We start from the raw sequence: 13687 nt of genomic DNA, 5'->3' as shown, positions 1-13687 counted from the left end.
ATCAAGATGCTAGAATCCTCTTCCTGAGCTCTTTCCTTGTCTTACCGACAAGTTTTTGTCTTGACTATAAAACGTATAAATATTATAATGCCCACATGGGAATATCCCTAAGTTATATGTACTCAAAGACAAAAATGGCTGGGAATTAGGTAAGGGGGTATACTCACTGTGAACTAGTGAGTCTCCAATATTTGGAGCCTTCCTGGTAATCAATCTAGGGAGGGAGCCTATAATGTGTTTCATCCTTTGGTCCAAAAGGAGAATATGGCAATGTTTCTCCAAAACAGACTGGAGTTGGTTCCAGTGGGTACCGCATGTTGTGTCCATTCCTGCCATATTAGTTTTACTTTCTTGTGCACGTCCCCCTTGTTTTCAGGACTTCCTCCCTGTCTCTTGCCAGCACTTTCTTCTTACTATATTTCAGGTCAGAATTAGGATAGCTACACATCCTGAACCTGTCTCTAAGTTCTATGCTTTCCCTGTGGAAGTCTTAAATGTTGGAACAGTTACTACGAATCTGCAAGAACTGTCTTGTGGGAATACTCCAAATTAGGGGCCAAGGATGATGACTGGTAGTGAGTTGATGGCTGTAGGTTTCCTGTATGTTTGCGTTTCCACTCTAGTACCAACTTTTCTAAGTGTTAGGTCAAAAAATTCCATTTCATATGAAATTTAATTTTTGGACTTAAAAATTAGAACAGGAAACCTACAACTAACAACTCTATGCATGAAGGTAAAAAAACTTTTTGTGTGCTGCTCCCCCCACAGCCCCCCTTAATATTCACCTGAGCCTCTTCTCAATCCAGCAATGTGCACAGGAGCCTTGCTTGTCCTGGGTCTCGCTCTCCTCACTGGCTGAGATGAGCAGCAGGAGCCATTAACTACCACTGCTGTCAATCACAGACAGTGTGCCAATGAGGAGAGAGGGGCCAAGGCTCTATGAGTCCTTTGGACACATGGAGCGGGATTGGGGAACGAGCATACACCAGTGCCCACATAGCAAGTTGCTTGCTACTGGGGACACTGGTTAAGGAGGAGGTGGAGAAAAGGAAGATTTGGGCTGCTCTGTACAAAACCATTACACAGAGAAGGTAAGTATGCCATGTTTGTTATTTAAAAAAAACAAACAAACAAACCTTTACTGTCACTTTAATCAATACAAGGCTGTATTAATTTGTATCTTTTGAAATAGTATTCATAACCCTTGACATTTTTCACATTTTGTCAAAATCGTAAATGTATTTTATTGGGATTGTATATGATAGACCAAATCAAAGTGGCACATAATTGTGATGTGGAAGGGAAATGATAAATGGTTTTCCAATTTTTTTGCAAATAGATATCGGAAAAGTGTGGCGTGCAGTTGTATTCAGCCCCCTTTACTCTGATACCCTTAACTAAAATCTAGTGAAACCAATTGCCTTCAGAAGTCACCTAATTAGGAAATAGAGTCCACCTGTGTGTAAACACAGCTGTTCTGTTAAGCCCTCAGAGGTTTTTATAGAGAACCTTAGTGAACAAACTGCAAACCTACAAAGACATGGCTGTCTACCTAAACTGACAGGCCAGGCAAGAAGAGCATTAATAAGAGAAGCAGCCAAGAGGCCCATGGTAACATGGAAGAGCTGCAGAGATCCACATCTCAGGTGGAAGAATCTGTCCACATGTCAACTATTAGTTGTGCACTCCACAAGTCTGGCCTTTATGGAAGAATGGCAAGAAGATGGCCATTGTTGAAAGAAAGCCATAAGAAATCCCATTTGCAGTTTGCGAGAAGCCATGGGAGGGACACAGCAAACATGTGGAAGAAAGTGCTCTGGTCAGATGAGACCAAAATTAAACTTTTTGGCATAAAAGGAAAACACTACGTGTGGCAGAAAACTAACACTGCACATCACTCTGAATACAGTAAGGACAGGGAAGCTGGTCAGAATTGATGGGAAGATACAGGACAATACAGGACAATCTTAAAAGAAAACCTGTTATGCCCCATACACACGGTCAGACATTCCGAACCACAAAATGCATCAGATTTTTTCCGAACCGATTTTGGCTGAAACTTGTCTTGCATACACATGGTCGCACAAAGTTGTCGGAAAATCCGATCGTTCGGAACGAGGTAACATACAAAATGTATGAGAGGACTACGTAGAGACCAGTAACCAATAGCTTTCGTCTCCAAATTTTTTCTGAGCATGCGTGGCACTTTGTGCGTCGGAATTCTCTACACACGATCAGAAAAAGTCAGATCGGATTTTGTTGTCGGAAAATTTTAGATCCAGCTCTCAAACTTTTTCCGTCGGAAATTCCGACAGAAAAAGTTCGATAGAGCCCACACACAATTGGATTTTCTGTCAACATAATCCAATCTGACTTTTTCCATTGGAATTTCCAATTAGAGTCTGCAAAAGACTTGAGACTGGGGCGGAGGTTACCTTCCAGCAGGACAATGACCTTAAACATACAGCTAGAGCTACAATGGAATGGTTTAGATCAAAGCATATTCATGTGTTAGAATGGCCCAGTTAAAGTCCAGACCTAAATACAATTGAGAATCTGTGGCAAGACTTGAAAATTGCTGTTCATAGGTGCTCATAGTGAAAATTTTCACTTTCTAGATGTGGAAAGCTGGTAGAGACCTAACCAAAGAGACTTGCAGTTGTAATTGCAATAAAAGGTGGTTCTGCAAAGTATTGACTCAGGGGGGCTGAATACAAATGCACGCCACACTTTTCAAATATTTATTTGTAAAACAAAATTGAAAAACATTTATAATTTTCACAATTATGTGCCACTTTGTGTTGGTCTATCACATAAAATCCCAATAAAATACATTTACGTTTTTGGTTGTAATGTGACAAAATGTGGAAACTTTCAAGGGGTATGAATACTTTTGCAAGGCACTGTATATCAGCCTGGAGTTCAGCTTCAGTGGTCTGTAAAATAAGCAATGACATTTTTAAAGCACACATGTGATAAAATTGTGTTTATTTCCAGACATCAAACAGTTATAAAGAAAGGGCATAGATTTGATATACAATAGTTGTTTTTTTCACACAGGATTAAGAACATTTGCCTATAGTGACATTTTTGCAGCCCTAACACTTTTAATCAATAGGAGAAAAAAAAACAACATTTTCTACAGGAATCCTGATGAAAAATTGTGCTTTCAACACATACAAAAATAATTTGTTTATTATATATTTTTAGCCTTTGAAGTTAAATTAAATAGAGGTGCTAAAACATAGCAAAAGCTAAGTGCCAGCATCTGTTTTGCTATCACGTTCTGTATTTAACAATGTAGCCTGAGTAGTGGCTGTGCACTAATGACAGTTTATTGAAAGTGTTCCCACGCAGCTGACCGTATTACATCTACTATATAGACTAAAACTACTGGTCACACTAAAAAATATCTAAAATATATATAAAAACAGAAAAGGAAAACTCCACTAAAACTATAATTGAAGCAGATTCGACCATGATGTAGGAGCCTTCTTCCTTGTTAAAAAAAAAAAAAAAAAAAAAACCTTTTAAAGAATTTCCCCTTAGTCTATACCCAAGGGGCTGGGGGTCCTACAGCACCGTTCTATACTGTATACTAGCAGAGAGGAGTTCATTATGTACCAAATGCATTATTTGCATACCCCTCAGATAGAGAATAGGGTTCATATCTAAAGCTGGCTATACACAGTTAGATTTGCATTCAAACATTCATAGAAAAATAGTTCATCAGAATATTCTTTCTTGCTTTCAACTAATAAGTCAACTAACTTTATTCAAAAACTCTTAAAAATTCTTCCAGATCTGTTATTTGAATACAATATTTGAATACAATCTGAGACATAACAGGTTTCATTACAATATGTATGACTTTTTTCTAATGAAAACCACATTCACAGGTAGAATTCAATTTATGCTCCTTCAAGAAAAAAAATTCATCCACCCTCTTTCGAATCTTTTCATCACTATGGTCAAAAACCATTAGAAAATCAAATACATATTCTAAAAATTTTCTACTGGTGTGAGGCCAGTTTGTGTCATACTGCCAGCAGGGAGCAGGGTTTGTCTTGCTGGCCAGGAGGGAATTACAGTGGGGAAAATAATTATTTGATACCCTGCAGATTTTGTAAGTCTGCCCACTTACAAAACAATGAAGGGCCTCTAATTTTTTTTATCTTAGGTGTATTTTAAATGATAGAGACAGAATATCAACCAAAACTCCAGAAAAAAAAAGCGTGATTCAAATGGTATAACTTGACTTGCAGTTCAGTGAGAAAAATAAGTATTTGATCCCAAGCAAAACATGACTACTTGGTGAAGAAACCCTTGTTGGCAAGCATAGAGGTAAGATAGAGGTTTCTTGTAGTTGGTTACCAGGTTTGCACACATCTCAGGAGGGATTTTGGTCCACTCTTCTTTACAGATCTTCTCTAAATCCTTAAAGTGGTTGTTAAGCCACTGTAATATAATCTTCCTATTCCCTCTGTATCATAAGAACATTGGTCCCTGTGCTTGTGTACTATAAAAAAAACGACTGATCTGTAACGATTTAAGCTCTGCTCCAGGCGCACAGCTGATTCCTCTCCTCTCTTCTGGCTCAGCTGCAATGGGCAGGGCCGAGCCGCTCCACTGACATCAGCTGGGGAGGCGAGGGAGAGAGGAAAGAGAGAGCCGACGATCAGCTGGGCGTTGGGAGCCATTTATACAGGTAAAGATCAGCAGAGTTTTTACATTACACAGACACAGGGACAGATGTTCTAATGATACAGAAGGAATAAGAAGATTTATGATAGATAATAGAGTAGCAGGAGTGGGGGAGGCAGGTACGAGCAGGGTGGGGCGGGGGGAGGAGGATGGAAGGATGGAGGACACACACAGGAATAGCTGCAGACAGGAGAGCTGTGGCTGATGGAATTATGCAAATAGACCACGGTATCAAGGGCCTAGCAGCCATGATTATCGCGGTCTGTTTGCAGGTGGGAGGGTACAGGGGCCAAATGACACAGCACAAGCACTGTGCTGTATAACATGCTTTAAGGGAACAGGATCAGGTTGTTGTTTTTTTGGGGGTTAACAAATGCTTTAAGGTTTCTTGGCTGTCACTTGGGAACTTGAAGTCTCTCTCCATAAAGTTTCTATAGGATTAAGGTCTGGAGACTGACTAGGCCAATCCATGACCTTAATGTGCTTCTTTGTCACTTCTTTGTTGCCTTGGTGGAATATTTTGGGTCATTCTCACGCTGGAAGAAACATCCAAAACCCATCTTCGGTGTTCTGGCTGAGGGAAGAAGGTTCTCATCCAAGATTTTAGAATACATGGCCTCATCCATTGGCTCCTAAACTCAACTCAGTTTATCTACCTTTAGCAGAGAAACTGCCCAAAAGCATAATATTTCCACTTCCATGCTTGACTGTAGGGATGTGTTCTTAGGGTCATAGTGAGCAGTTTTCTTTCTCCAAACAAGGCGAGTCGAGTTAATGCCAAAGAGCTAAATTTTGGTCTCATTTGACCACAGTACTTTCTCCCAATCCTTCTCTGAATCATCTAGATGTACATTGGCAAACCAGATGAGCCTGTACATGTGCCTCCGTGAGGAGGGGGACCTTGCGGGTGCTACAGAATTTCAATCCATGGTGGGGTATTGTGATACCAATGGTTTGTTTGGTGACTGTGGTTCCAACTGCCTTGAGATTTTTCACAAGCCCCCCCGTGTAGTTCTGGGCTGATCACTCACCTTTCTCATGATCAATCTATGCAAAATCTTGCATAGAGCTCCAGACCGAGGGCAGTTGATGGTTATTTTGTACTTCCATTTGCAAATAATCGCTCCAACAGTTGTCTCATTCTCACCAAGCTTCTTGCAGATGGTCTTGTAGCCCATTCCAGGCTTGTGCAGGTCTACAATCTTGTCCCTGACATCCTTTGATAGCTCTTTGGTCTTGCCCATGATGGTGAAGTTTGAGATTCTGTGGACAAGTGTCTTTTATACACATAATAAGTTGTCGTTACAAGCTCTTTCTTAAATTGACAGGACTTATCTGTGTACCACATGAGTACATACCGTAGCTAGTCTGTGGGAGCCAGAATTATTGTTGTAGTGTTTTTTCCGAATTTTTTTCTGATATTCTGTCTCTATCATTTGAAATACACCTATGAAACATTTTACTAAATCTGCAGGGGATCAAATAATTACTTTTTCAACACTGTATATATGTGCCAATATATGTTCAAGTGGGACTGTCTTTGAGGACCGAAATTACTATTTAATATGTTTTTAAAATTCAAAGCAAATCGCCCATCCATCCATGTCTCCATGCTTTATTATGTTGAGAAATTATGTTTGAAAAACACCCCCTAACATTTCTAGCTGTGGCCATTTTGAGTAAGTGCAGATAAGCATTTAAAAAAAAATGCCCATAAATGCCTGGGGTGTATGACATTATTTTTAGCTTAGCTTGGAAGCCAGGAAGCATTTGAAGAAATGTAACATGAAAAAAAAGTTGTTTACCCTTACCCAATAAATCTATGCAAAAAAATAAAAAATGAACACATCAGTTTAGTAAAGCGGATTAGCTCAGGAATGTTTTTTTCCCAGGGAATCCAAGGGGATGTTAGGAATGAATGCCACAGTACACTAGAAGTAGGAATGGGGAATTAAGCAAAAATAAACAATTTTCCTTTCAGGGAACACATTTTAGCACATAGTTATTTCCCCTCCCGGCCTTTAAATGCTAAATTCACCTTTAAAAAAAAATGCACATATTTTTGTAATTTAAAAAATGTGCTTTTATTTTTTCTGGAGCCAGTAGAACATTGCACTGGAGGTCAGCAGATTGTGGGTGCAATGCCAATATTCTGCAGACTCCCAGTATAGCTGTCTGCCTGTACATCTCCTATGGGCAGACAGTTACTAAAGAACTGGGAGATCAACTACAATAGTGCTCACCAGCTCTCTCGCAGTTCACTGAGAACTACAAGCTGTCTGCCACGGTGGCAAGCGGTAATTGTGATTCATTAATTCACAGATCAATGTGAATTAATCACATGGCCATGTTGGCGGAGCCCTGCAAAGCCACACTTTTTTTTTAAATTGTGACAGCAGGTACAGGAAGAAGATCCCCCACCTGCTGTCACAGCAGGGGATTGGAGGGGTGCAGGCAGGTGCTCTTTGGTAACATATTATATGTTACACCCTAATTACGGGTGTAACAGGTTACTAAAGGTGAACCTTTAAAATAGGTGGTGTTGTATGGTGCTCAATGTTTCTGGTTAGAAGCGTGGGCAAATGTTTAACCATTTTTATTTTTTTTATACTTATTAATAATACAGGTGGCAAAGCGATGAGTAGAGTTGAGGGGCTTTGGAGGGACATGTGACTGTATTTTGTAATTTTTTTGTACTGTGTTAGTACTTGAAATTGCAAGTTGCAGAAGCAACTTGTCTTATCCAGTGCTGAAATAGTTAACTGAGCGCTGACAGATGACAATTGACCAAGAGAAAAGGGAAAGGGACGGCAGTGGGGATAGGGTGGCAAGCAGCTAACTTTTTACCTGTGCACTTTACTTTCTTTACAGCTTACATTTTAGCAACATATTTTGTAATATTGACTGTTTTTTACAGCATAAACTTTCACTGCAGAAAAAAAAACAAAAAAAAAAACAAAAAAACAAAAAAAAAACTTTCAATACAAAGCTTTGGAAAGCTTGGCAATACAAGACTGTGGTGAATAATTTAACATGTACAGATATATTTTTGGAAGTTCTATGTAGACTTTGCATGGTACAAAGAAATATGTATTTTCTGGGTAGGAGTAGATGGAAATACAATATACAATACAGGATGTGAAATTAAAAATAAATAAATAACAGAAAAAACTAGAATTACCAATATTTGTAAAACACAAATGTTGTAGTGTACAGTAAATGATACTGTCCCTTTGTCCTACTTTTGTCAAATGAAATGCAACAGTTTAAAATCCATAATCATCTGTCTAATTAAAATTGTAAGATATTTTTGTACATCCATGCACAGGGTGTTCATGTTAGGTAAGAACACTTTGGTCCCTTTTCAGACACTTAAATAGAAAGGCAATCCAATCTCTTGGCATTTGCCATTTTGAAGTAAAAGAGGGCAGGCTTGTTTATGGAGTAAGGTTAAACTGAATGGAACTAGGTCACTGGATCTGGCATGCGGGTTCCAGCAGATGAACACATTCAAACATATTGCTCTTTAGGACATACATATGGTGCCCGTGAGCCAGCTGCAGGGTAACAGAAGGTAGACTCTGGTGCCTGTCGGGCATGTGAGTCCTGCATAAAGAATGAAAGTGGCACATAACCGGGATGTAACTGATCCAGGTAGTCCTCCTCGTGGGAGCAGCAATTATTCAGGTACTCATGACCGGCCGATATTTCCGTGCAATGTTCTCCATACATCTGCAGAAATAATTAAAAAAGTGTGATCAACATTTTTTGGGAAATTATCATGTATATACATTTTAATCAGAACTTATGGGAAAAACATTTCCAACTTTCTTGCTTTAAATGGATATTGGACAGTGTTTGCATTGCTTCTTGTTTTTTAATGTAAGTAAGGAGAATACTAAAATTACTTTTCAAGGTTACTTAATAAGACAAAGTGCAAAGAACCATAATGATAACCAAAGTGCAGTAACCATAGCAACAAGATCTCACCCTTTACCTTCGGTCATTTTCAAGTTGTCAAAGCAAAAAAAAAGATGTTGATTTGTAAATAAGCCTGCAGAACACTATTCTCCTATAAGGAATTGATTTAAATAGATATTACTTCTGTTTTAGAATTTTAAACATTGTATAGAAAACTATATTTTTACCATTATCAACCACATTTCCTTGATTTATTAAAAGTTGTCATTTTTATTACTATGGCTTTGAGATGTTAGTCAATTTGGGGTGGTCCATTTCTCTTGCACATTAGCCTCAAAGTTCCCTGATGAATCATATCCGTTGGAGAAAATGTAATACTGTAACAAATCAAATGATATTTTTAACCTGTCTAATTACACTTAACACTTACAAAATTGTGTGGAAGGCAAGCGTCTAATTCATGGACTGCACAGCGATGGTGCAGGAATCTAGGACTAATATGTAGGCAGGTGCAGTCTGTTCTCCCCACTGTAAGTGGCACTCGACCGAAGTGGCAATGCGGAAGGGGAAGGAAATCGTGAGGAACTTGGTTCCTCTATGACTTTCTGCAGTTAACAGGGGAACAGCTGCCCAACTGAATGCTTATGCCCCTGTGACCTTAGTGGCCATCTTGGGTCTTGGCAGTGTGTATTTACTGGGACTGACACTGGCCCCCAGGTGTGGCTTGCATTTTGCGAGTTGCCAGAGTAGGGACAGGTTCCCCACGTCTGACATGGAACATGCGTAGAGATAGGAAAAGGCTGTACCTCACTTCAGGAAGCATCCCCTTTGGATGTGGACCAGGCCGGAACACATTGCGCTCATTGTTGCAGATGCTATCAGCATCCTCCAAGTTTACCGACCGCTGTTACAGTTCATAAGTTGCTCCGGATGGTTGTGCCTACCTGCTGGGCCTAGTTGGAACTTTACATAATATATTGCTCTGTGCCCACCACACCATGCTGCATCTTGCTCTCAAACATCATGTTTACAAGCCTCTCACCCAGGTATTCACCTACATGACTGATTTCTTCACTGCTGGTAGGAATTCTGAATTCTGTTAATCATTGGCTCATAATGACCCCAGATGCCAATGAAGACATAAACTCCTGTTAGTATCATTACCAACATGGCATAATGCAAATACTACGTGATAGCTTGTACCCGGGCTCTGCAGCTCTGTATCAATTAATAAAATTCAGCACCTAGCATAGAACAATATATGGTCCTTCTAATTTAAAGCCTAACCTTTTTGGAAGTTTTAGATAGAATAGGGTAAAATAAAAAAATCCATTAACTCTAATTTATAATTTTCTGTCATTGTGACATCAGGACAAGAAAGGAGGAGTATGGCTATCACAGGAATAGGAAAGTACAGATTTGTGTCCCCTATTAGAGTGCTTTCCCATCACTTTTTGTTTTGACAGGAAATGAGAGGAAATCTCCCCAAAAAGTACAATAGGGAAACCAATAAATATATGACAAAATTAGAAGTTTTCCCTGGGGTTTGGCAAACCACAGAAAACGCTCTTGTACAGTGCCTCCAGCTAAGGAGAACTATTGTAAATAATGAACTACAGCTAGATGGCAGAATCCAATTTTTATCTATCTTTAATTAGACAGCTGAAAGAACATTTACAAAATAATGAATGCATGCACTGTATGTGCCTGCTGTGCTTACCTGTGAATTCCTGATCATAATACACAATCCTAAATTATATAAAGACAGTGCATTCATTATTGTCAACCTCTAAATAATCTACAAACTTAAAATGAAGATAACTGACATCAAAATCATGTTATATAAGTGTGTTATCAAAGTACCAAGTAAAGACAGAGGTGGGAATAGTTAATTTACTTATGTTTAGCAATTCCAACACATCACTTCTGTAATAGTTTTCTATTTAAAGGTTGGAAGCGGGCTGTGGAGTAAGTGAAAAACTGCAAAGCAGAACAAAAGATTTCAGGCTATGTATGAACTGCTGTTGCCCAGAAATAAACACTTACAGGACAGCCTTGCTAGGATTTTGAAAAAGCCCTGTTCCTGGTAATGTAAGAACAAACCAGATAAGTAGTATTTTTCATCTGCTTCTTCCTGTTGTTCACAACTAAAAGAGGGTCATGGCAAGCTGAATGGCTATCCAGTGAGTTTGTCAGAACACATGTTCCTAGTTGGAATCCCGCTACCACTGGACTTTTCTGAAGGTCACTCTCTGTTCTAATGTAGATTTCCCCAAAGATTGCAATACAGGCATGTGACAAGAGTCTGCTTTACAGGATGCATAATCTTGCTTCATTCTTCACCCTCTTCACTGGATACATTCACTGCCAATTACAAGCAGAGATAAGTCATTGTATGCTTGCCAATAAAGGGGACCTGCGAATATACCTTTATCACCTAATAAAATAATAAAATAAAGTGGGATCTGTGAAAGACTCTTGACATTCAACCACGTATAAAGTCTTCCTCCTAATCTTGAGGATGACACAGACAACTACACTTCTTAGCCCCTGTACACACGGTCGGAGATTTCGACAACCAAATCCGTCGGATTTTGTCCGTCGGATCTTGTCCGAAACTGTTGCATACACACGGTCGGACTAAGTTGTCAAAAAATCCGATCTTTCAGAACGTGATAACATAATTTCGTTATGATGGGACTACATTCAGGCTAGTAGCCAATAGCTTTGATGTAGGAATTTGATCTGAGCATGCGTGGCACTTGGTCCGATCAAAATTCTCTACACATGATCGGAGTATGTCCGATCGAACCAGTTGGTCGGGAAATATTTCCAACAAGTTGGAAATTTGGGTCCGACGGATATTCCGACGAAAACATTCCGATGCATACCACACACAGTCAGATTATCCGACAATACGGTCCGATAGGACACATTCCGACGGATTCTCCGATCGTGTGTACAAGGCTTTAGAGGAATTAGATACATATTATTAAAAAAAAATCCTTCACAGAATTTAGCCTTCCTCAAATGGGGTGGATTCTTTAGGATGACCAAAGAAGATGTTACTAAGCTACCTCCCCAAACGCCCCCCTTCACCAGCCTCTAACTGCAGGGATTACTATTGTTATCTTAAGCACAACAGAGGATGTAGAAACAAATTTATGATAAGAAGTGTTCTGTAAACAACTGCTAAAGAGGACCTCAGGCTTTTTTCAATAACATTCTAGACCAATAGTTTGAAATTTGACTGCAGAGGATTGCACCTTCATTCGTAATTTGTACAGTTCAGTATTATTCACTTAAAAAAGAGATACCGCAAAGCAGTAAGAAATATACAATGAATTATGTTTGATGGAACACAGTTTTGGCTTGACTTGTCATGGATCATCCTCCAACAACACAGATTTTTGCAAACCTTGCTGACCCCTTTAAGAAGCAATAAGATGCAGACTGAATTTATTCATTTAATGTATCTGCATTCAGAGATAGAAAGACCTCTACACTTCACTTCCCAGAACTGGCTTTACTTTTTTTTGACAGTCCTCAGTTCTGGCCTTCTGTTATGGTTTGAAACAGATTTTCCACATCTCTGGTTTTAATTGTTAAACCTTCTTTTGCTTCATTTGGATCATCAACACTGCATATATAAAGAAACGTATTCCCTTTATGAAAAGCTGGGCCTTTTTAACATATTATGCATTGAGGATTTGATGGGTGGGAAGGTCATGGCTCACTGGACCCAGGTCTGAACAATCTATATTTCGATTCATATATGTAGAATGCATTTACCTAGGAGGCATGATGTCACCATCTACCAGTCTTTTTATCTATAACAGTGGTTCTCAACCTCAGTCCTTAAGTACCCCCACTGAGCCATGTTTTGGGAACTTCCTTTAGATAAAATAGCTCTTATCAATACCAGGTCATTGATATTGATTTAAAGCAGCTGTGCAAAGTAAAGGAAAACCTGAAAACATGGCCCGTTGGGGGTACTTGAGGACTGAAGTTGAGAACCACTGATCTATAACACTCCTTGTGGTAAAACATAAGTTGGCCAAAGATGGATTGAAACTGAGCTGGTTCAGCAGGAACCAGACAAATTTCAATCCATCTATGGCTGTACCTGCTAGAGAGAAGTCTATCTAACAGTCAGCATTTCTTGAAAGGGAATGTGGGAAAATTTACATTTGATCAGTGCTGCAGAGTGCAACTCTGATCTGTGTATTCTGACAGCGGAGGAGTCCTTCTGTCACAATACAATAGCACAGTGGGGAAAGGTCCTTCATTCAGCTTGATTGTATGGATAGAGAAATCTGTAAAAAAAAAAAAATTCTGATCAGCCAGCTGTTTGATCAAAAAGAAACATCCATCTGTAACTATCTATACTGTATGTATTAGGCTTCCAAGAAGCTCAGCCCTTGTGTTAACTTCAATTATTGTTTGGATAACCATGGCAGGAGATATTATAAAATGTATTTTACACTTAATTGTGTGGTAGGTTAGGATTACAATTTCCTATTAATTTGATTACAGCCCCTTTTTCTGAGTCCCTTTATGTTTATAACATAAAACCTTGCCATTTTTCAAATGTTTATACCATACTCTAATTACTATGTCAGAAAAACTAATATTTTTCAACATGTGTCTCAATAATATTACTTGCTAATTTTAGAGATTAGCTTGTCCTTCGTATTCCATTCAGTGAGATTGATAAAATATTTGAAGCATTTTTACTTTGGAAATTGAATTTTTACTTAGCTTAGTGTAGCAACTCCATACTCCCAACCAGTGATAGGAGACCCCTGGGTGACTTAGAGGACTATCAGAATCCTTCTTACAATGTCTAGATGGCTGCTGCTACCCAGCTCCTCTCCGACACTCTTCAGAAAGCACATAATTTCTCCTGCCCAGTTACCTTGAGGAATCCACTCCAGCTCTAGCTTAGTTTCCAGGGCCCTCGACTCATGCTGGAAAAGCCCCAAATACATTTCTTCCAGCTCCCCTGGAAGAAGACACTAGCAATAATCGCAAGAGAATTCGACATGCTGGTTGCACACAA

At 39.2% G+C, this 13687-nt stretch overlaps 1 protein-coding gene across 2 annotated transcripts in view; it reads right to left on the bottom strand.

The window, feature by feature from the left end:
• Positions 1-2971: 2971 nt before the first annotated feature.
• NECTIN1 (nectin cell adhesion molecule 1) overlaps positions 2972-13687 on the bottom strand; it is a 440283-nt gene continuing 429567 nt past the window's right edge. Inside the window, exon 9 of one of the 2 annotated variants that reach the window (XM_077457381.1) lies at positions 2972-8436. In XM_077457381.1, the coding sequence (XP_077313507.1) occupies positions 8215-8436 (222 nt within the window). In that variant the 3' untranslated portion in view covers positions 2972-8214. The remainder of the gene's footprint in view (positions 8437-13687) is intronic. The other variant, XM_077457383.1, reaches the window with a different exon arrangement.

Source organism: Lithobates pipiens, unplaced genomic scaffold, assembly GCF_037356315.1.
Source record: "Lithobates pipiens isolate NorthernLeopardFrog02 unplaced genomic scaffold, aLitPip1_a1.2 Scaffold_27, whole genome shotgun sequence".
Classification (NCBI taxonomy): Eukaryota; Metazoa; Chordata; class Amphibia; order Anura; family Ranidae; genus Lithobates; species Lithobates pipiens.
Note: the sequence above shows the minus strand (reverse complement) of the source record. Positions and strands in the feature narration are given on the sequence as shown.